The sequence below is a fragment of the Lipophrys pholis genome (genome assembly GCF_963383615.2).
Source record: "Lipophrys pholis genome assembly, chromosome: 4".
NCBI classification, from domain to species: domain Eukaryota; kingdom Metazoa; phylum Chordata; class Actinopteri; order Blenniiformes; family Blenniidae; genus Lipophrys; species Lipophrys pholis.
The window spans coordinates 18,680,628-18,705,639 of NC_137637.1; the positions used below are offsets into that span (position 1 = coordinate 18,680,628).

Consider the following 25,012-nt stretch of genomic DNA (forward strand, 5'->3'; position numbering starts at 1 on the left):
TAACACAAATGGATGGCAGCAGGTGTGTCAGTTGCAAAATAGGTCTTATATAAAATTCCTTAATTCTGTGTGTGATCTGATCTGAACATTACAGATCAGATAAAATCCTTTTACAAGAAGAAAATATGGGGTCAAATTATTGTTTGTCCCAAAGCACAAAAATATAAGCAAGCTGAATTGAAAAGATAATACAGTAGTGTATGTAATACAAAGGAAAAATGATTTTAAGAGATTGAGCAAAACTAAATTTGACAGATATATGAGACCTGGACTCAATAACACAGAGTTGGCCCGTGTGTTGGAGTTTAAACACCTATGATCAAAATGGTTCTAATATCTTTCAAAGTGAAAATGAAATTGTATTAAGGTTAAATTGATGTGTGAGGTGTGACGTGTGAGATAAGAGTGATTTGGTTGTTTACCTCTTGAGTTGAGTACGTCACTGTAAGGAGGGATATTATGTTTTTATCTCACTTTTAGATAGTTAGGAGAGAAGGAGGGGTAGATAGCCCAGAGTTTGAGATATTTTCTTATTGACGTGAAGTAAAAAAGAACATGGAATAGAATAAAATAGAATAGAATAGAATAGAATAGAAGGAAATTCTTCAATAAACTATCGGTGGGAGATTCCCACTTTCTGTTCCCTTCTCATGGGTAAACCCGTGGTTTCCCAACAGACACGCTATTCTCGCGTGAACGAGACGAACACCGGGGGCGCGCTGTGACGAAACAACGTACGCGTGCACGTCTCCTCAGATACAGCGAAGAATCCAGCAGCGCGAGCGGGAGCGCGCTTCCTGACCCATACACAGTCAGCGAGCTGTGGACGGGAAGTTGTCTGCGAAGCGCCCCGACCTGCACGCAGAGGAGGGGATTTTCTTTCTCTATTTTATTTTTGCACGACTGCACCGAATCTGCACGACTCGCGCTGCGGAAGTTGAAAATACATCGAGGGTCGGGTCTCGGCGGTGAAGTTTCAGCGTGAAGCGGCGGCGCAGCACGTCGTGTCTCGCGGGGAGGAGAGGAGAGGAGAGGAGAGCAGAGCAGAGGGAGCAGAAGTTTCCGCTGCCTTGTTTTGTCACTGCGGGGCTGGTGAATCCGCAGGAATGTCGCAGAAGGAGAGACCCACTTTCTACCGGCAGGAGCTCAACAAAACCGTGTGGGAGGTCCCGGAGCGGTACCAGAACTTGTCCCCCGTCGGCTCCGGTGCTTACGGGTCCGTGTGGTGAGTAGTTGTTGCAGAAGTATCGAGATTGCACAACGGGCAGACGGTGTTTCACCACCTACCGAGGCCCGGCACAGCTGCCCTCAACCCCGGGGCTGCTCAGCGGCGTGCACGGGGTGCCAGCGGAAGACATGGAAGCTGTAGTTTGTCTCTTTTGTTTACGCGTTCACACTCGGGCTGCGATGCCACATCGTGTGCACGCTCGCATATTTTCCGGCGGGTGGGGATTATTCTTGTTTTTGTGCGCATATTTCCATACGCCTCCTTACTTTTTTTTTTTCTCTCTCTCTCTCTCTCTCCCTCTGTCCCGTAAACACCTGTAAGCCACATTGAGTAGCTGCAGGGTGGAGTTGAACTAAATCCCCTGTGCTTATTGTGCAGTTTTAGTCGGTTTTGAAGACCAGAGACAAGTCCAGGCTTGCATCATGTGGCGGAGGGGCTCTATCTACCTCCTCATCTCATCTGCGTCCGTTCGGAGAAACGTTCAGCTTCAGCCAGGCGTCTACTGACACAATGGCTTTTTCCAGTAGAATAGCATTGTGTCTTTGCATGCACACAACCTGGCACTTTTACACAGGCATACATTATGCATTTTCCAGTTGGGTGCAGCCTGCAGAGTACCAGAAGGTCACGTGGTTTTTCGGAAAGTAGGGCCCCCTCGCGCACGCTTTTCTACGGGAGCCCACCCGACGGCGATGATGACTCCAGAATGATGTCATCCTTTCTCCCGTTGTGGTACACACATGACTCACAGTCCCGAGGTTAGGCAGTGGCCTCAACTGTGGCCACTTGCAGTCATCACACAGTCACAGATGCTATCCCACCATCATCAGGAAACCTTTCAGCTCGTAACACCTTAAGTATTTGAATATGTCTCATTTTGTTATTAGTGGTAACTGGTGTGCTGACCATGAAATCACTCTTTACATCAGACTATTTTGTGATTCATATTGATATCCAATCAAGCCAGGCCTATGAATAAATAAAAAAAATGCTATTATGTGTTTGTTTGTTTTTATCTCTCTTTAACTTTAAGTGATGACTCCATCCTATCAAACTGTCCTATTTCATCATACAGTAAGTGACAAATTATGAACAAACCATGACATCATTTTGTCTTAACGGCAACAAAAGAGAAACATTGTTGTGTTGAATATATTTCTCAGACGACCTAAGTCACCCTGATACAGGTGCAAAAGAAGAACAGTTTCATCCTCCCCTAACTTTGACTGTTCTCTTAATGTCTGGACTTGCTGCATCACGCAGTGTGATTACTGCACAGCCTGGTTGCGGTTATTGCTAAACTAATCCGGTTATTTGGACTATTGTTTTAGTCTCAGTTTATATTCACAGGAAATGCGTCAATCGGTTGTTCAGATTGTCCTTTTCAGCTTATCAATATAGGTCCGTTTTCATTTGACCTATACATCGCTGACCACAACAGTAAACAAAATCAAGCTTAGAGAGCATGAAGTATGAACTGCACCAATTCTGACCATGTTTGCAGTTGATAATCTCCTCTTCTATTTGAGTTTCACTTTACTTTTTATATGCTGCAGATCTACCACATGTCCGACTGCTCTGTGTGCATGCAAAAGTAGATCATGTTGCAGTTGTTTTATCTGGTTAGTCTAACTTCAAAAACTTGGATTTCAGTCCAACTTTAATGTTTACATGTAGTTTTAAAGTCCAAATTTAGTTGGACTAAAAATGTTCACACTTTAAATTGTGAATTACATATCTTGCCATCCATGTTTGATAACCACTTTAGATTATTTAGTGTTGTCTAGCTTTGATAGTGGGCGTATTTCCATTTATGTATAAAATAATATGGGGGACACGCATGTCATTTATGCTAATTTGTAATTACGTTGAAACCATTAGAATGCATAAAAATTGAATAAAGGTGCTTTCATTGTCTCCTATCTCTGACTGATCACTTAATATCCGGTGTTGGTCGTCCGTGTTCAGTACAGAACTTGACAGCACCATCATTTTCTGTCTTCTGTTTCTTTTCAAGTTATTGTCTGGGCAATTTCTCTTTGCCTTTCTCTGCATCTGACCACATCCCCAGTCAGAGTAAAGAACTGACAGTTTTTCTCCTGGAGACATCAAAGACTCTGCAGTCAGTCAGGGCCAAATGGCAGTGTTTCTCATAACCCTTCAGAAGGTATCTGAAAAATAAAAATAACCTCATAAGACTTTACTCCAGCATGTAACGGCTGTTGGTCAGCTGGACACATGCTCCCAGCCACTGAGGCAGCCAAGTCTTTGTTGTTACCGCCATAATGTTGCTCCCTAACGGCTCGGTTAAATTTCCAAAGCATGTTCCGTGTGGGTTTTGACCATCAGCCTCTCGCTTATATGTATAAGCCACATTAAGTACAAGAAAAATGATTGTTGCCTCCGAATTGCTGACCTTTGCTCTATTTTACAGCGTCAGGCTTGGAGGAGGTCCAGGTTTTGTGTGGAAAGAGAGTTTGTAGTGAGTGCTGCTGCCTCTTGCTCTGGATCGACGTTATTGAGTTTAGGCCTCTCAGCTGTCACCATGAGGTGGCTCATATCTCAATTTTCCCTTTGAGGAAAGGGAAATGGCAGAAAACCTCTCAAAATACATGATAAAACTTGAGCTTTGGATAGAATGGGACCTCATTTCACTCCACCGTCAATTAATTAAAGGCATGTACATGGTCCGTTTTACTTAAATAAGTATATTTCATGTGAAATAATATATTTTCTTCATTATTGCTATAGACTAATGAAATGAGCGCAGCATGCACACGTATGGTAGCTCTTATCTCTGAACTTTATTTCGTTTCCTGTGTTGTTCTCAAAAAACATATGACACTCCTTTTTGTATGATCTTTTTCACAACATACTAATATATACAAACTGCTATGGACACATTTGAACTGTATTTGACTCGGATCGTTTCTGAGCATCACCCCAGGTGACGGTAAACGGCTCCCTTGTTCACTGGGAGTTTTAGCTAAATTTCAAATGCATTACTTGAATCAGATTTGACTGTTTGCTGTATGTTTTATAGCTGCCTCTATACTCTGCCTGCATGGGTTAGATCATTTACTGAAAAAGATATAAGCTCATGATGTTGCTCATTCTGGCAAGTTCTTATTACACACTTGGTTTTAACCTCAGAGCAACTTAGGCTGACTTCTTAGCTGACTCAAGAAACCAGTAATTTTATGACTTTAGCGCCAACGTATGGTCGTGTGAGCTTTATGACTGAGTTGACTTCTGATGTCAGAAAATGAGGACCTTTAATTTTGGTATCAAGTTATGGATTGAACTTAAAATCCCCCCAAACATAGTTAAGGGGAGGTCTTATCACCTGAGAACAGGGGGAGTACCTGTGATTCAGTCAGCAGGGAGGAAAGGAAATATTCACTGCATTTGTGTTTTCTACTGTACATTTAAAGTATTTATATCAAAAAACACATTATGAAATGGGTGCAAACCAAATTAACTGAATGTAGTTCGTTCTTGTTTAAAACTAATTCTCAATGAATTAAAGAAAACAGGAAAAAAAGTTTTATTGCCTGGTTACATTAGAAAATGAAGACATACATTCAGTAAAAAGATCCTTTAGCCGAGTTTCATCTATCTCTCGGCTGTCCTAATTTGAGAGAGCTGGTCGAGTTGTTTACTTTTATCTTTATGAGCACAGTCGATTGGGTAATCAGTGCCATCTCCTTCTCAGTTATAAGTCGAGGCCTCATGGTTATTATGAAATGGAGGGAAATATTGTGTGAGATTGCAATTTATGCCGTGTAAACACTGGCCCAAGGTTATATCGACGTGAGGCCAACGTTCGAGAACAAGCTTGTTCTCGTGCAGCTAGACAACACCACTACTTTTATCTCACTGTCTTCGACATTTGTTGATGTTTATCTATCATAAATTGAATTATCCGGGCAGTGAACGCAACGCTTTGAGAGCAGTGCAACATGTAGGGCGTCATGATGCACTCGGTAAGATATGGCGATTTGTCCGGAGTCACAGCAAAACTCCACGATGGCGAGGAATGTGGAACCGACCGTATGACTGCTACACAGCTAACGTTCAAATCCTGTTCCTCTTTTCACCCGTTGCTTTAATAGATTTTGAGGATTTGCTTCCTTTCTCAAAATGATCTAACTAGTTTGGAGAAGCACATTAAAACGATTTGCCTTTGCAATGATTGGTCACGTTTGTTTAAAGAAGCTTTTTTTTTTTCTTTCTCATAAAGATGATATAGTGAATATTTAAATAATCACATGTCATGATAAGTTAGTGGACAAAACCTCAAAAGTAATGGTAGCTAAATATCTGCCACGTTTGCTGGTCTGTTGTAAATTCTATTAGCACACTCTGGCCACACGGGTTAGTACTACATTAGTGTTATGTCGACTAATTGAGCTGGACAGGATGACTTTGGTTGATTAACTTGTGGAGAAATGAATGTCTTGATCGACTGTTTATGAACATTAAATCAACAACAGAATAAGAATAAATGCAGTTTAAATAGCGCGAGAACACCCCTCAACAAAAATATTGCCTCTTGGCTTTGGATAATGTGTGCAGTGTGAGAGTTGGGTGGGGTGGTTCTGACTCTGAGGAGGGGCTCATCCTCGCACGAAACCCTCAATTCAGAGTATTTTGCCGTTTGACAACTAAATGATTGGTCTTTCCAATTCATCACTGTAAATGTACCCTGTCAGACTCGATCGCATGCTTGTACTGTATTTGTTAAGGTGGAGAATAAAATAACAAATGCCCCATCCAATCGTACAAACCGTGCGCGGTTTTTGCATCACAACTGCACATTTAAGGTTTACCGACACATGCTGAACAATGACGACACACTTAAAACTTACATCCCAACAAAAGCTGCCACAGTACACACATTTACCAGTTTGCTGATGCTGTTAGTGAGTATACTGACTGTCCATTTTTCCTCACAGCGTTGCAACTTTTACAGCCTCAGATGTATGGCCATTTCTTATTGCCATTCCATTTATTACATACTAATTGGATGCTGTGTGCTTAGTCTCTTATTGCTTGCCTTCCAGATAAGCAGCAATTTTAAATACCTAGTGGGTCAGATTTATTTATTTATTTATTTTTCCACTCTTGTACTTACTGTGTCCCGAGTCTCCTCACAAATGACACACATAATAGTTGATCTGCAAGTCTCGAACATCAAGTACATTGGGTGTGGGAGATAATCTCTGACTTACTGGAAAGAGCGTGCTGCTTATCTTAAAGTTCTTATTACGGACGCTTGGCGCTCATGGTCACACTTTATTCAGTCAAACAAAAATATTCTTCTTGGTGGCATAGCAAATTGAAACACAACTTCAAATTACCAGTCACATGTTGGTGGGTGGGTGGGTCAGTGGGGGGGGTTTGCGCCTGTGGTTTGAATGTAGAGTTCATCCAGAGGAAACACAGGAGTGTTGACATGGCCTTAACTCTGAACTCGTAACTGTAAGGCCACGGTGCAGCTCAGGACTGGATCAGTGGTTCAGGTGGTGTAATTGTTTGGCCTCTATTTATAAATGAGTTTTATTCTCAGCAGCTCCTCCTCTGAACATAGCTGCTGCAGAGAAGAAATAAAACAACAACTGTATATATTGTTATATATAACAGTACATGTAGAATTTTCTGACCGATTTTGGGGTCGTCTGTTTGCGATGCAGCTTGAGTGACTGACCAGGAAGGAATGTGGTTTATTGTAAGTGGGTGATGTTCTCTCACAGATACAGGAAATACAGCAATGGCAAGCTTCTTGGGGAGGCACGGCCCCTTCTGTCTGTCTGACAGAACTAGAGCACATTTCATTCTTCGAGATAGCGCTACCCTGCCTTTTGCTTATTCCCTCCTCTACATCATTTATTTGCCTTACTAAAAAACGACTGCTTATTTTGCTGCATTACTACAATGAAATGAGAGAAACATTGAATCAAAGGCTGAGTGAGCACCAGAGGAAACACACGCACACTCACGTGCACGACTCCAGCAGAGTTTGCAAGGCGTCTGCTGAATAGAGCTAATGGAAATGTGCTGCACTTTCACCCTTTATGTTAAAACGACTTGTCATTATTTATACTGTCGCGGCAAATTGAGGCAAACATACTTTGTTATACTTGACTTTAATCACTTAATGCAAATTACAAGTATTGAAACAGCAGGAGAGAGATCGGTATATGGCCAAACTGACTTGATTCGGTTACAATCAGGTAAACTGTGGGGGTCACATGATGACATCTAAGACCTCTAGTTCTTCTTTAAGCTGGAGGTTGTCCTTAAACACTGGCAATGTGTTTAGACTTGTTTTCACCTGCCAAAGAAAGAAATTGGAGCTTATAAAGCACCTCCGTTCTCCTCTTACATGATGAATAAGTAGCATTATATTACAACTACAACTACTGCACAGTCCTCTGTTAATGTTGTGCCTCATATTTCTGGCATGAAGAATTTTGTGTTCTGTGAGTCAGACAGGGAGGGGTGACTTCTGCAGACATATTATGGTTATGATATTTGGTAGTGTTAAGTGGTGATGGACACCATGTTAAGATTAGGTTACACTTATGCGCCTTCTGCCCCGTAACATGTAAAAAAGCCATGATATGAAAGTATGTGTAATTGAACTTCGAATCGCCATTGCACAAACTACAGGTAATTAGTGTAGTAGCAAAGTTGCATGCGGTGCAGCAGATATTTGTCAATAGCTTCAGTTGTGTTCCCCATATGAGCGCCTGCTGCAGCGTATAATAAGAACTGAAACCAAGAGCTTAGCGTTATATAATTGTTTGTTGGTTTACCGTGTTATAGCCACCTACACAGTCTGGAGCAGCATCTCGTTGTCTGTTAAAGTCAACGAAATGTATAAATGTAAAAGTATTGATGTGACAGTATTTGGCAAGCGGCTCTAATTATTTTCCTCTTTACAATCAACACCTCAACCCTTTGTTTTGTTTCTTCAGCTCGTCGTATGACGTGAAGACGGGTCTGAAGGTAGCGGTGAAGAAGTTGTCCAGACCCTTTCAGTCCATCATCCATGCGAAGAGAACCTACAGAGAGCTGCGGCTGCTCAAGCACATGAAGCACGAGAACGTAAGTCAGCCCTCACCTCCACCGCTCGGCTTTTAAATCTCTGGTGAGATCGCGTAACACTATGCAGTGTTTTCCTTGTTCTGTAGTTTAGCCCCGAGGGAAATATTGGATGTGCATGAAAATTTCTGTCTAGTTGTCTGTGTCTCCGTCTGTCTCTGTGTCAGGATGTTATTCTCCACCCGTGGACACTTAAAACAAGAGACGGGCAGTAACACAACTCTGCACATACACCCCCCATATTAATGGGCTATTTTTCTTTCTTCTTTTTTAACTCCAGTTTTTATTTTGAAGGGTAACATTGAAAAAGTAATGCTTTCTATTCTCTTTTTTTTTTATTGGCGAGAGAGTGGGTAAACTCAACGGGAGTGTGACTCAGTGTGTCACTATCCTACTGTGTGTCATCTCCCTCAAGCTGTCAGGAAAACCCCTCTTGCCCATGCCCCAAAAGTAGGGGTGATGGAATGACATGTTAAAACATACAGTGGCTTCTTCAGTTATTTTCATATCTGACAGCAAGAAAACAACTCTTGAGCACAGGCCCCAACTCTGGCTGGTGTGATGTCATGTTCAGAGGTTCTTTCCCCTGCAAGTAATCAAAACTTGTTTTGCTTTGCTGAGCGATGAGTCACCAAACAGGTTTACAATGGCTGAAAACCTCTCCTTCCTTTTGTGCTTTATTGTTGCAACCTTCTTTTTTTTTTTTTTTTTTTTTTTTTTTTTTATTTCACACCTAGAGGGGTTTTTTTCTGAACTTTTCTGGGCCTTCGCTTTAATTTGACTCCCACCATCACTGATATGGGCGTCTTAGTTCATGCAGGTTTCCTTGTTGCTACTTTGCATGCATGCAGACACTTGCCTGTATATAAAACACAAACCCAGTTGTGGGTTCCTGTGTGATATCGCTACATCCAACTAACGCTTTTGATCAAACAGATGCTGTCTTTGTGTGTTTTGTAACGTATTCGGCTCTGATATCTCCAGCTGAAATGTAGATGATGGGTTTGCTATGTGGGAACTTGCCATCGAGAGCACTCTGGGCTTTGCAATGAATAGTTATTGTCTTCCTAAAATAATAGATGTAAGAAACAGGATAATAAGCGAGTGAAAAGTTGTTGTGAGAACTTCTTTGGCATCATCAACCAGCAGCAGCACAAAATGGAAAAACGAGACTTCGTCTTCAACTCTCAAAGGGGAAAACCCAAAACTCTCCCGCATTAAAACGGTTTGATTTTATTGACCACAATCCATTTTTATAGTTATTTTCTTTGAATAACACGTCATGGACTGTGAAGGAAGTTGTACGTTTTCAAGTTGAGAAATTGTTGCTATGCAAGACCTGCAGATGAAGCTGTTCAAAATGCAACGTATTTGTAAAGCTTTACAAATGATTACTTAAGATTTATTCAATCAGAAAATGCTGCACAAGAAGAAGTTTTTATTATTATTGCTTTTGCTAGTTCAATAGGAATCTAGATAAGACCACAGTGAGATAGTTGCCAAAATGTATTGCCAAATAATCCAGGCCATCCTTATGTTGTGAAGAAGTTCCTTATGAAAGATCATGGACGGTGCCAAGACACAAATTAAGCATGCTTGTGATTCACTTCATGCCGCACTGTGCTCAGTCCTTGCACAACACTACATTTGTCAATCTAGTTTTCTATACAAGCCCTATTCTTAGTGCTGGAACAGCTTGGGTGTTTTTAAGCAGTCGTAGCATTGCACAACTGGTAAAAAAACAAACATCGGTTCATTTATTTTACGTAAATGAGATTCCATTAAAAGGTGATTGTTTAGGATTGAAGAGAATCAGTGCCCGTATCACCGTGTCGTGTGCAAGATGTTGACGTTGTCTATAAATGTCTTCTCTCACATGACAGAATATTTCATCTGAGTCTCAACATGCTGTTGCCTGATTCAGTTTTTATCTCTTAAGGGGAAAAAATGTGCAAAGATGTGCTCTTTTTTTTTTTTTTCTTTCTTTCTTTTCTTCCTCCGTCAGGAATCGTCAGTGTTTTATTACCCATCTTTTGATTTACACAGAGCGGGATTCTATGTTTTGCTCATGCTGTTGCCAGGAGACTCCCTGGGTTTGGATTTTGGAAAGCCTGCGTGCGCCAATCAGCAGTTTGTTGTGGCTTTGGTCCACCAATCAGACGAAGGCTTGGGTCCTGTGTGGGTGGGCTGCTACAGTGTTGTCATAATACCTATCCAGCTCTGTGTCTCCCTGAAGGGCGGGGGCAGGGGTGGCACTCTGCATAGCTGTCTGCCAGTGTGCCTGCATCCTCGGGAGAACACACACACACACACACACACACACTGCAGGAACTGACTACTTTCTCTTCCCAGATAATGTCATGTTTATATTTTCTCCTCTGAAATTCTGCCTGAAAGAAAGTATTAGATTGTTATATATATATATATATATATATTATTATTATTATTATTTTTTTTTTTTTGCAACAATAATTTGTCATTTTGACGCATCATTTTTAGCCTGTGCAAAACTGAATAGAATAAACAAGAGTTTGTATATATAAGAATGAAACCAGTTAGTTGTTAACTTAGTCTAACATGACACTGTAATTGCGCAACTGTCTTGATTTTCAAGGTTCAGCTTGAATACACCCTTGTGTGCCGCTTTATCACTCTTTACATGCCTAGTTAACATATTTTCTAAATAACATTTGCTGCTTCCTCTGCCGCTATCTCTTACTGTTATTGGTGTCATTTATGTGATGACAGGACTTCATAACAAAAACAAATGGCCACGATGACCTGATATGCGGCACAAAATCTAATATAAAAAGCGTCTAAGGCAAAAGAGAGGAACAATAATGGCCTATTTGTTTCATGAAATTGATTTAAACGTTGCATCTTCAGAACAGGGTAATATCATGCCTTGCACTGTAATTCTATAGAAGGGTCACACGGTTCAGCGTCAGTGTGTTGCATTTATCGGAACCATCCATGTTGTTATGGTTAAAGCATGCATGATGGCATTCAAAACCACAAAATATAGACAGGTTTGTGAACCGATTTCTAATCTCGACTGCCTTTTTCTGCCTTCAGGTGATTGGTCTATTAGATGTTTTCACACCAGCGACGAGCTTAGAAGAGTTCAATGATGTGTAAGTTGCTCTCTCTCGCTCTCTCATTGTTTTGTTTTTTAATTTTTTGGGAGGGGGGTGCTTCCTTGGTGTTCATCCTCACTCACTCATTCTCTACCTCCTTCTGTCTGTTTCTATAGTTGTAGTTTTATCACAATGAAACTACACAACAGCACATGATAAGATGATAAGAGCCTCAGGAGATTTACATATGATAACAAAGCCACAGCTCACAACTTCATGCATGTCCAGTGTGTGAAGTCATACCCAGAGGAAAGTAGATGAAAGTAGGATGAACACGTGGACTTGGACACATCACAGTTAGTCTCCATGGTAACAGCCATCTGGCAGTCTCTTGGGGTACTGTGAGTGTGTGCATGTGTACAGAATTCTTAATCAGCGCCCTCCAATTCGCTGCTTGGCGGCGCGTCATCAGCATGTTGCACATTTGTGAGAATGTGAGCTCTACCTACACGTACAGTCGCGTGCAGGCTGCACTTGTACACTATTTGAATATGTAATACTTCTCCTTCATGTGAACAGATGACCGCAGAAACAACATAAAAACAGCCATCGTGAAGCATAAAAATTAGACGCATGCTTACTGCCCTTCAGCCAGCCTGCAGCTGGTAAGCTGGAGCAGATATAAAGTGCAAACGCAGGCTACAGCCACCACTGGCCTCAGTCAGTCTACTGTCAAAAAGCAATAAGAGTCCTCTTCTTTTCTGTTTTCACACTATCTGATTTTTTGTTTTTGTACCCTTTCCTGGCTTCAAGTAACTGAATCAGTTCAATAGGAACCTTCAACTTTTCCTCAACGCAGGCAAGGTTATAACGTAATGGTAGTGCACACAACTTTATTGATTCAGATAATGAGATTGTTATTTCAGTATATGACAAGTGATTTTAATTAAACGTTCCATGATTAACTCACACTGACATGATACTTTATAACACAAGAATAAACAGCAAGCGCACGCATGAGTGAACCATAAAAACCTGAGAAAACAAAGAGGGACTTTCTGCTTTCTGGAACACGACATCTGATCGCCTCTGTGATTTGTAGGTACTTGGTGACGCATTTGATGGGAGCAGACCTCAACAACATTGTGAAGTGTCAGAAGCTGACTGACGACCACGTGCAGTTTCTAATCTACCAGATCCTCAGAGGCCTGAAGGTGAGGCGGCTCGGTGATCAGTTCAGACTCCTCAGATGGATGCAGTGAGCCCTCAGGCCATTTTAATGGACTCACTCTGAAGATGGATGAAGTTACCTTTCTTTGTTTGCGGAAAAATAACAAATGTTTAACTTGTAAATTAGATTTCATTTAGTGCAACCTGTGCTGCTGAAGGGATTTTGCGTGTTTCATATAAACAGAACCCTATGATTGTTAATGGGTAAAAAAAAAAAAAAAAACTACCAGCAACAGGAGATATAGATCTTTGCCTGTATAAAGAAGTCACAAAATGTAACTTAACCCATCTTCAGGATGATCATAAAATTACAGGCAAGACTCACTAGTGTGCCACACATATGTAACTTGAACTTCTGAAAAATCCACAGTAAGTGACACGTTGAAATTTAAAGTTTTTCTTGGTGCAGAAGCGCACGTGTTTTGTTTTGGTTTGTTTGTTTTTAATTTCAGCTGTGTTAGTCATAAGCAGTATAAAGCTTTTCTTTTCCTGCAGTGAGGTGGAGTCAATAGCAGCTCTTTGTTGACAGCAGAATATGTTACTGTGTAAAAGTTGAGCTATCAATGAAAGTCCGTACCAATGTTTCTTCAGACTTTAGTTACTGTAAACACTGATAAAGCTGTATAGCTTCATGTAATACTCGTACTTTCTTACCACGATTATACGTTTGCAGAACATACTTTGTACTTCCTCAAGTCTTATTGACTGTATTGACTTTCAAATTTGTTGGTCTTTATTGTTCTGCTCAATAGATTTCAAACATAACACTGCTAAATGTTTGGTTGACGTTCTTATTTCTCCTCCCCCAACAGTATATCCACTCTGCAGATATCATTCACAGAGTAAGTGATTGTCTTTCTAAATGCCTAAACAAATCAGATTCCTACAGATAACTTTGGTTTCTTTTACCCAAAGAGGACATGTTTTGTATTATATAAGTATGTTGAGGTGTTTTACATTACTGAAAGATCCAAACAATAAAGATGAGATTAGTAACTGTAGAAATCTTTTAATGTAAGGGAGCTCAAAAGGCCACTTTGAGTGCATAATGCTAACAAGATTTTGAGTTGCTTTCATATTTGTGTTTTGACTTCTGCCTTTTTTCTCTTGCTCAGGACTTGAAGCCGAGTAATTTGGCAGTAAATGAAGACTGCGAGCTGAAGGTGAGAATCCAGTTCCTTCCTTTTTGAGGTTGACAGTATAGTATGTAACTTAATCCAATCGAACACATTTTGTCAATATGCTTTCAACCCTTATTCACTTTTCATCTCCACAAACTCCTTCCTCATCCTGCAGATCCTGGACTTTGGCTTGGCACGACACACAGATGATGAAATGACGGGATACGTAGCCACCCGGTGGTACCGCGCCCCCGAGATCATGCTCAACTGGATGCACTACAACATGACCGGTATGCACACAGACATTCGGGCGTAAAGCTTCGGGCCAAACCTGAATGTAACGTTACATCATGCGCAGTTTTACATGATTGAACTAGTGCTAAAATAGCTCGCTCCAATACGTCTGAAGTGCAACAGCAATCACAAAACTCTGCTTTCAATCTGTCAAAGTGTTTGAGCAATAATGAAAACGTCAACAGATTGTTTAGTTTAGTTTTTTTATAATGTTAGCAGACATTTGATATAAAAACAAAACATGTTTCCCCCATCATGTCCGCTGTTTTTTCTTCTGTAACAAATGAGGACAATTTTAGAGAATCTAGGCCAGCTTTTCAATGTGCTCTTTCAAACGGAGTATCACAAAGCATCCAGAAAAAGACATTTGTTGAATAGCAATTTGTTTCTGCTTTACGCTTTATTTACATACCTTATGTTTGTATGTATTGTAGTTTTTATTATAAATCTTTGTTGTTGTTTTTTTTTTTCTTGTTGGAGATGCTGTTTAAAGTTACTCTCCCAGAATAAAACCTTTAGAATATACTTCCCATAAAATGTATCACTTCTGCACATAGAATAAACCAAAACATGACAATAAGACCGTCAACACTCATTCCCACAAATTTCCAAGCCGCAGTTGCTTAAATCGATCACGCCAAAATTGATATGTTTACAAACAAACTGGTTTTGCGAACTGACGTCCTCTACGGAAACTTGCCGCTTGAGTTTCTGGGATATCAAAGATGGCGTTGCGACAGCGAAAATATCAACATTTAGCCCGAAAAAAAACCCCAAAACACTTTCTCAAAGAAAGAGCATTCAAGCCACAAGAATAGTCTTAAATGTTGTGAAACTGATCATTAATCCTTTTTCCAATGCGAATCGTGATCTTGTGCGATCAAGTGAATAAACGGGATCTTTCTTCGGGCAGTTCCGTGATGCTGTCAACAAACCTGAGTATCTTTTCCGAAATATAAACGCTGGAAATACGTGTTTCTCTGAGTGTATTGACAAATTTCATTCAGAAAGCTATTGACAACGTATTAGAAATGGACATCAACAACTAAAACTCGCCTCTAAATTAAAAAAATTTCCCATTTAGACTCTGGCAGAGTAACTTTAATGCATTTTCGTCTCCCAATAAAAAGACCTGCTTCATTTGAGGCTTTTCAATGTTGGCAACATTGTTTTATTCAGAGGATTATTTTCTAATGATAAACTATATTGTAAATGTATCTCTGCTCCTCAAGTCTGCACACTAATTCCTAAAGGAAGTTAGGTATTCTCATGTTTTGTGTAAATGAACTCTGCTGTGTATCTGTGCATTAGGTTGTAGAACAGAACAGTTTAACAAACACAATATTGGATCTCGGCTCATTTGCGAGCCATGTATGTTTTCATTTGGGAATTAATGCAGTAATATGACTGATGAATCTGTGCTATTCTATAGCAAAAACGTTCCATCATACTGTAACATATTTACGATTCTGCATGTTTCTATTCTTTCCTGTAATAGTGGATATCTGGTCGGTGGGCTGCATCATGGCTGAACTACTTACAGGACGGACGCTCTTCCCTGGCACGGACCGTATCCTTCCACCTCTGTCCCAATATGTTGCTCTCTGGCAGATATAGAAGGGATCATCCTTGCAAACCTCTGGTTGCTATATAACTTACTTTAAAGAAGTCTACATATAGTTTACAGAAATTTGTTTCCACTGTTTGCTTTGCAAACATCCACACACACACACACACACAAACACACCTTTTCGGCTTCAGGCTGACTTCAAAGTACTGCTGAGTATTGAATTTTCTGAGCTCAACTCCAAAATTGTGAAGTGTGTGTGGTTGCGTGTGCGCGTGTACACATGTGATTCACACACACTCAGAATTAAAGTCTCTGGTGGATGGATGACTCAGCACTGCCCACTTTCCTCTTTGCTGCTTCTCCGTGATACAGTACACCGGACTGTTTCCCTCCCACAGAGCACCCGATACACCGCAGCACAACTTTGCACAGGAAGACACACACACACACACACACACACACACACACACACACACACACACACACACACACACACACACACACACACACACACACACACACAAACTGAATACATCAATTTGCATACGGCACTCAGATATTAGTCATATGAAGTACTTGACATGGTTCTGGTGTAATGTGTTTTTGATTCCTCCCTAAAATAAGCAACCAACCAACCAACCCATTGTTTGTGTGTGTGGTTGCATGTGCATGTTGTGGACCTGCTCACTGGATCAGAATCACTTGGCATCTTTTCGGTCTTTCTTCTCTTAATGTGTTTTTGCACATTTATAGCGGCGAGAGGAAACATAACTGAGCTCTTGTAACACACTTTTGCATTATGCAAAGATATTCTACATTGTTCACGTTGAATGATTGAAGAATGTTGGACATTTGTGTGATTGAACCTCTTCAAACCGTCGGTGAGCAATGAGCAAGCCATCTGGATTGCTGTTTGGTTACATTTCTGGTATGTCTTGTTTGTCGAAATTAGTCTGTTAACTGGTTCGTACAATACAACAACAGTGACTCCACCGTGAAGCTGGTTATGTCTTCATTTGTGGGTGTTGTCGATCTAAAGTCACAGGGTCTGACGATAACTTATGGCTTTTCTTGACTGCTGTGCTTCTCACCCCCCTCTCTCCTCATCCAACACCTTCATCCCGTTACGTTTTCCTTCATGTGGGTGTGGTAGACATTGATCAGTTGGGCCGTATTTTGTATCTCGTTGGAACCCCAGGGCCTGAGCTCGCTATGAAAATTTCTTCCGAGTCTGTGAGTGTCCAAACCATCACAACCAGTGTTTTTCTTTCTCGTTTTCTTTCTCTTTGCACTGCCTGTTTTTAGCAGCGTTGTGCCATTTTCCTCTTTTTTTCATGTTGATGCTACCACTTCCTGGCCTCACTTGTTGCTGTTGCTCTGAAAGGTGTATTCTCCTAACTGCTTTATTTTTACTTGAGCACATGGCTTTGGCTTTCACTTTTTTCCCAGCGTGTACTTCTACTTTGTGAAGTCTTGCTGATCCCTGTATTTACCTGGGAAACATTACTTTACTGGATTGCACTCAACACCCAAGGGTTGTTTTAAAATCAAAACCCAGAAACGGTTTCATTCCCACTTATATCCATTTCATCCTCACCCTGTGCCCCCCTCTAGCCTGCTCCTACCTCCCATACATAAATTCATCTTATCATCCGTGTCATTTGACGTGCTGACCTTCATGTTATGATGCCCCTTGACTCTGAAACTAAAGATATAAACCAGCTGCAGCAGATAATGCGCCTGACGGGGACGCCCCCGGCCTCCCTCATAAGCAGGATGCCCAGCCATGAGGTGAGACATGTTCCCTTCGCTTTCCCACGTGCCCCGGCTCTTCCTCCCTCCAGCTGGAATCAACACAAAGCCACAACTGTCAATACCCCCAACTCCTGTTCACAGGCGAATACCACCAGACATGGTCTTCAAAACACTTTCTGTTGGCTTCTTTCTGCTTACTTCTCTCCACATATTCCCTGTTTCCACTTTGACTCACCATGTTTTTTTTTTTTTTCAAAGCAAGGCTTTCAAGGGTGCTTTCCACTGCAGCCTGTTCATTCTGAGGAGCTTTCTGTTGCATCAGTAACACATTCTGGTTATGTAAATTAGGGCAGAGTGTTTGTGTAATGCATGTGTTTTATGTGTTGATGGGGTTTTGATCACCGAACGATGTACAGCTGAATTGTTCTTTGCCTCAAACATGTTATTTTTTTTAATGGAAATTATGGCAACACATTTTGAATTATCAGCTGCAGCAGCTTGAAGGATGTTTCTTTAAAAAATGTTTTTCCTCACAGGCGAGAAACTACATCAACTCACTTTCTCACATGCCAAAGAGGAACTTTGCTGATGTGTTTCTGGGTGCCAATCCTCTTGGTAAGTTCTATGTTGTTGTCATGACATTCCGGGCTCACCAAGACCCTCTAGTGGTCTCAAAAAGTCATTGCTTTTAATTATTTTTATTTGTTCTCCTTTGTTTTGATGTGGTTTCAGAGGAAAAACACGTTGTGGTAACCTGATTCTGTTAGTACAGGTCTGATATTTGCCGTGCATTTTATTGACGAGAGAAAATTACCCACTTCACCTGATGACATGCAACTCTTTATTTATATTGTGTTGTGATTCACATAAAAGACGTTTTAAGCCATTGGCACTGATGTGCAGTATTTACTAACCGTTTAAACACACTAAAATGTGTACAGTTGATGAAACTAGCACTTTTATTATGCATAGATATTGTCTTGTTGGGGGCAATGGCCGCCTAAAGGTTAGTAGACTGGTTTGCTGAATCCAGCTGCCGACAATTCAGTCACCTTGCTAAGGGAAACACCACTTTAACCTTGTACCAAATCAAGCAGCGCATCACGATGATGATCAGCTGCGACGACCCCAGAAGTGGGCAGTCGAAATGCAAACAGGTCTGCATTGTCTTATTGAGAGCAAGCCTGTTTCAAAACGACTCGCATTTGAAGAAATGTCTCACATTAACGTTTACAATAATTGAAAAGTAATTAGAGGTAAGGTGTTTGAGGAAAGACGAAAACGTCATGCATTCTCCCTCAGGTTTTTTTTTAAATGATAGAAAAAATGTGCCATATACATTAAAATAGATAAACCATTGGAGACCTAATGAAAAAATATTTTGGTAGACTTTTATGAATAACAACAATCGTACTTTATTAATTCCTTGGGGAAATGGAGCGGGTTGTGTTAGTCGCATTGCTGCGGGTTGGTTCCACCGTCTCGCCCTGTTCATATGCTGAAGTGACATTGAGGAAAGAACCAAACCAAAGAAACAGATTAGGCTTAAAAAAACACAGAAATAGTTGAGCTTTGATAGGTAGCATCCACCCTATGTTCCCCTAACTTTCTCTGTAAACATACTCATCTTTGTCTTTTTGGTAATACTGTGTTTTGCAGCGGTGGACTTGCTGGAGAAAATGTTGGTGCTGGATACGGACAAGCGGATCACAGCGTCTGAGGCGCTGGCCCACCCGTACTTTGCCCAGTACCACGATCCAGACGACGAGCCTGAGGCAGAGCCCTATGACCAGAGCTTTGAAAGCCGTGAACTGGAAATTGAGGAATGGAAGAGTGAGTTTTCTTTTTGTGGATTAGATGTACACGCTTTACACCGTGATTCTTTCCTGTCTTTAAAAAAAAAGAAAGAAAGAAAGAAAAGACCAATGGGACAATATCTTTTGCTGTAGCTGTCTCGTACTGTTGAGACCTTCGGCTACTTGAAACCAATAATAGAAGTTTGCAGAAAATGTAATCATCATGCTATTCAGGCTACACTGAAACTAAGGTTTGATATATATGGGAGGAGAACACTGAGCCACGTCTACTTCCTGTTTACTTGTGTACCAAACTGTTACACTGAAACTACACGAACGAGTGAATTCACGAACTCCATGTAGTGCAGTCTGTCAAGCTATTGATTCAGTATTTCTAAGAATAACAATATGTAGGCACTCATATTGGAACTTCCTATCAGTAAATACACACTCCTGACCTGTGAAAACGTGGTGTCACATAAATGCTACAAGAACGACTCAATTCTCGGTCAGCTTCATTTATTTATCTCCCTATGTGTGAGAAGCCTCGATGTGACACTGAACATGCACATTCATCCTGTTCATGAATAACCAGTACATTGTGTTTTTCACAGCCTTAACTTACGAGGAGGTGCTGAGCTTCGTGCCACCTTCGTTCGATGGAGACGAGATGGAATCGTGAGGAGGAGGCGCGCTCTCATCCACCTTTTGATTTCCGAAAAACTCTCTCTAAGAACTATCAGTCTCATGTGGCTATCCACCACTTTTCCTCACACTCATGCACAACCACCATGACATTCAAGTGCCTGCCATCATTCACACCGGGGGGACGATATCAGGGAAAAGAAAGGAAAGAAATAGTCGACATCCTGTTCATGCCGCCCCCCACGTTGCTGTTTATTTTTGTTACCTTGCATCCCAAAGTGCTGAGGCAAACCTTAATTCTGCTAATATTTCTTTAGTCTTTCCCTCAGACATCGAGTCTTGACATTGTGCCCCTTGTTTTACTCACCGAACTGAAGATCACATGTTTACGTCTTCAGGCCAATTAGAGGAATTCAGTTGCTGACATTGCTGGGTCTCTTTTTCTTTTAGAGTTTAACATTTAGTAGTAACTAATATTGCAGAGCAGTTGAAATTAGAGAAGTTTGAAGTTATGATATATCTAAAGCTTATCTATCCTTCACACATTGAACTACATGTTTCTATGAATGCATAGAACTGTGTAGACATGACAGCAGACAGTATTTGTATATAAGTATTTGAGGCGGTTACCATATGTGGTACAGTTCAGCCAGCCCCTTCTACAGTATGGATTTGATTATTAGAGCGTATACTAAGATAGCCTATATAATGATACTGTAAGTAATTTATGACAAGCGTGTATGGGATAGGCTCACTGTAAAATACTCACCTCAAGATGGAAAACTCAGTGATTCACATTTCTGATTGTTGAATTTCTATACTTCAGGTGTCCCTTTTTTTAAACTTAATCAGTTTGTAGAGAATTGCTTATGTGTCCTTTTTGCAAACCTTTTTCCAAGTTTCCACCAATTTTCTCCCCTTTTCCCCTTCTCTGTCCTGTTTTCCGTTGAATGTGTGAGCAAACGGTCTCCACCCTTCAGTATCGCCACCGCATGATGGAGCCACATTTGGCTTGGTAGTTTGTGAAAATTTTGATGTTTCTCATCACGACATCAACTGACAATGTAATTTAATCATATTGCATTTAGAAACCATAGTAATATTAATGTTTATTGAATGTTTGGGGCACCAGTTTGCCCTCTTATTTATGATCTTTTTCTTATATTGTTTGTATATCGATGTAAAAGAGAATATTATTTGTCAGATTTTAAGGTTGTTTTTATTATTTATGAAGTTGTTTATTGTATCAGAATCCAATTGTATCGTCACTAGCGCCACACGTCAGTCGAGCCACCGTGACTGCAGTTACAGCTTGTGCATTGGAGCCAACGGTGACCGGTCGCATATAGTGCTGAACCTTTAGTCTAAAATCAATTGAGCAAACTCGACTGATTTCTCACAGCTCAGTTATATTCAAACACTTGCTAAAGCTGTATTTATTTTACTTTGGTACCTGGTGTACTGTCCTCCAACGGAGCTTGTTTACTAAAACATTAGTCATTAAAAAAAAGGAAATCAATATAAATTACAAATCTATATAGACCAAAAGCAACCGCTTAATATAGATCACAGTTTATTAAAAGTTGGCATATTATCGCTTAGTTTCAATGTGAACTATTGAAAAAAAAAAATACACACACACACAAACAATTCAGCTGTATCTACAGTTCCTCTGGCTGTGTCAAGCAATTATCTGATTTCAGTGTCATGTGCAACTGCTTGTTTAATGTTTTCTTTTCCATTATATTGTTTTACTTTGTGTGTTGAATCAGAATTTGATGTTATTCCGTGATTCTGTACTATTGATTGTTTTACAAGCGGCAGTAGAACTGTATCATCTGTTTGAAAAACTGAGCAGGGCACATGTTTGCAGGAATGAGTGTACGTTTACTCACTGGATGCTGAAGGGCAATGCTGAAGCCTCACAATTTTTTTTATTTTAAAAACAAGTGCATCCTTTAAGGCTATTCATCTCGTTCATGTCCCAGTGTCTGTAAAATACTTGGTTACGCTTGTTTTGCCTGATATGCGTTCATATTTTTGTCACTATGGTTATGACCACATGAACCAAAACAGCAGGCCGCACCACCTGTAAATACCACCATTAGAAAATAAAGGCTACTATTTTTAAAGCTCACCTACTTGCCGTGGTGAATTTGTTACCACTGGAGGGCAGCATAGATCACAATATTAGGAGTTTATTACGGTGGCCTGGAAGTGCAAAACACTTCCCAATTCAAAAAAAAACACTTCCCAATTAAAAAAAAAAAAAACACTTCCCAATTAAAAAAAAAAAAAAACACTTCCCAATTAAAAAGAAAATCCCAATAGAGAAAACACTTCCCAATTAAAAAAAAAAAAATCACTTCCCAATTAAAAAAAAAATCCCAATAGAGAAAACACTTCCCAATTCAAAAAAAACACCTCCCAATAGAGAAAAAAAAATCCCAATCCTCTATTGGGAAGTGTTTTTTGGATTTGGAAGTGTTTTCTGAAGTTTGCAGTGTTTTGCACTTCCAGGCCACCGTGGGTTTATGTCTACTTTAATATGCCTTTATCAGGTACGTATTATAAGTATGCCACATATTATATTCTATCATATTATCTTAAATACCTCTGCTAGTGAATTTTCTTTAGTTTCCCATACTCTGACCTTTCACTGGAGAAGAAATAGAAGTGTGCCTCAATATGCGTCACATTAGAGACTATTTGCAACCCACTCAACGTTCACAATTAGAAGATTTCAACATTTCACAATAAAATACCTGAAAATGTTAAATAAACCAAAGTGAGGGAACACCATCCTCCATAAGAGATGATTTACAGCACATTAGGCTTACTATTCATTAACGTTCACTCCAAATAGAGTGAAATGATTCATGTTGATCTTGAAAGAGATATTCTCTTACACTGACAAATACATTTCAGGTTAAATCACAATGTTCAATCATCAAACTTTCAGAATAAAATGATAAACATGTACCTTACAACAGATCAAGTTGCAATAAGTAGCAAACATAACATATTGTTATGGTATCAGTACCTGAAGTCAATTCAGACGGAACGATTGCTGATGCAATCTGATTTGATCAGATTTCTTTTCATAATGGATATGTTATTATTTCATCTGGAAATGTCTTTTCACACAGTATTAAAATATTCTGTTCATACAGTTGAACAAGTCTATAAAATTCAAACAATTTAGTCCAGTAAAGTTTGGCCATTAGACCAACAGATCAGTTTCTGATAATATGAGTTATCAAATAGAAACAAACAAAATGTTTGTAAACTGACCATAAAAAGGACATTTATATGATAGACAGTAATGATAAATGACAACAGACACAACAATACATTTTAGGGTAATGGTTGCTCATGTCGCCAAGGTTTGATTCATGCAACATGCATGATAGAATGTTTTCTTTCTTAATATGAAAGTTGTTTTTGCAATAATTTCATCAGGAATTATTGTATTGCAACTTGAATCTAATCTTTTGCAAATGCAGAAGAACAATTCCATAAAATTAGACGTAAATCAGTCCAGTAATTGTAATCATGAGTGCTCACAAGAAAGACTTTTAGACGGGCTAAAATTCAGGACCAAGGCTGGATTTTGGGGAATACACTTTTAATGGAATGTTTTTGGATCTCTGACACCTGTGTGATGTTGTTGAAAAACTATAATATTTGATCTTTAAAAAGTACCTTTCTCCATGTGCAGTGGAGGGTACCTCAAAGATCCTCGAGAGCAGCGAGAGCAGACCGAGCTGCGCTCGCCGGCGAACTTCACATGGGTGAACATCTGCAGTGGATGGACAAAAGCAGGATCCAAAGTCCAGGGAGGTGAAGCCCATAAGACACCTGAAAGCCTCAAACTTCATTTAAAAAGAAACTGTGCACTTGAAATGTCTTTAAGCTCACCAAGTCCAGGATTGATAATTCAAAACATTCTGTTACAATAATGTTTTGCCAAGCAGAGCCAGCCAGTCCTGCCATGCGATGCCAGCCATATGCATGCCAAACAGAAGGTCAGGGCACTTACAGTCAAGACTTACCTACTGTGGAACCAGGGTACAAAAATAAAAGGACTTAAAGAGAATATATATCAGATATGATTGTGATTTAAAAGAAGTCAGATTCTGCATTAACAAAAGTACTTTCAGGCCCAAGAAAGTGACCCTCGCCTGGCTTCCAGACCTCTGATGTTCTTTGACTGTGTGTAGTGTGTGCGACGGCAACGTGATCTCAGAGGACGCTTTCTGTAAGTGGGGACACCCCGAGGACCTGGCGTAGTAGGACTGCAGCCTTTCAGCACAACAATACAACCAAAAATAATATGAAACTGTAATTACAGAGGCAAATCAAAATGACAGATTAAAAAGTCTATGCTGCAATAAAGATAATACTAAAAAAAGGTCTGTGTTTGCTCACGTTGAAATTCAATTCCCTGATCTCACATGTCCAGAGTGACCTGTCAGTATGAGCAGGGGTGATCACAAATAATCATTGGGAACTTGTATATCATTTTTTTCCCCCAATAAAGTAATTTTACTCATACCTCAGTACAATTTACACAATTTAATCTGCTTCTTTACTTTTAAACTCATTAGTTTGTACCAAGCATACCCACAATTTGAACCATGTTCAAACCTTTTGACTGATAATCTATAACCAGTGAGTTTGTTGTCATCAGGAAACTCTTAATGTCTTTATGTCTACATTTGTTGATGGAGTGAATTTGCAGTTTTTCTTCTGAGAAATGTGCCATAACCATATATATTTCACAATGATAAATTAATAAGAATTCATGCAAACTATATTAAACACTGAGAAAGTACTTTCTGTGAAGATTAACTGAGAACACTTCAACCAATGCACCCATAGCTTTTCAGTATTTTTTTTTCTCCCATTTCCAGTTAGGTAGGAATGACAAATTATAAAGTATACATTTGCCTACACTAACAATGCGGGCAAAATGGAAGGGGGGTGTAAATGAAAGGCCACGATAATTCAGAAAAAGTGAAATAATTACATTTCAGATTAGTGACAAACAGAAAAGGTAAACACCAAACTGCCACCTCTATTTGTTCATTGATGCAGCAGGTGGCTAATGAAAACGGCCCAAATAACTGAAAACAATTGAAGCCTAATATCTCTTTATTGAACGAAATACAGCTTTAGTTCAA

At 40.0% G+C, this 25,012-nt stretch overlaps 1 protein-coding gene across 1 annotated transcript; it reads left to right on the top strand.

Annotated features, from left to right (window-relative positions):
* The first annotated feature begins 700 nt into the window (after positions 1 to 700).
* Positions 701 to 21,963, top strand: mapk14b (mitogen-activated protein kinase 14b). The gene is made up of 12 exons (XM_080462402.1): positions 701 to 1,225; positions 8,212 to 8,341; positions 11,414 to 11,472; positions 12,518 to 12,629; positions 13,458 to 13,487; positions 13,761 to 13,808; positions 13,942 to 14,056; positions 15,559 to 15,630; positions 17,342 to 17,421; positions 17,922 to 18,000; positions 19,045 to 19,218; positions 19,796 to 21,963. The coding sequence occupies exons 1-12, from the start codon at positions 1,107 to 1,109 to the stop codon at positions 19,861 to 19,863; spliced, it is 1,086 nt and encodes a 361-aa protein (XP_080318528.1). The 5' UTR covers positions 701 to 1,106; the 3' UTR covers positions 19,864 to 21,963.
* The last annotated feature ends 3,049 nt before the right edge of the window (positions 21,964 to 25,012 follow it).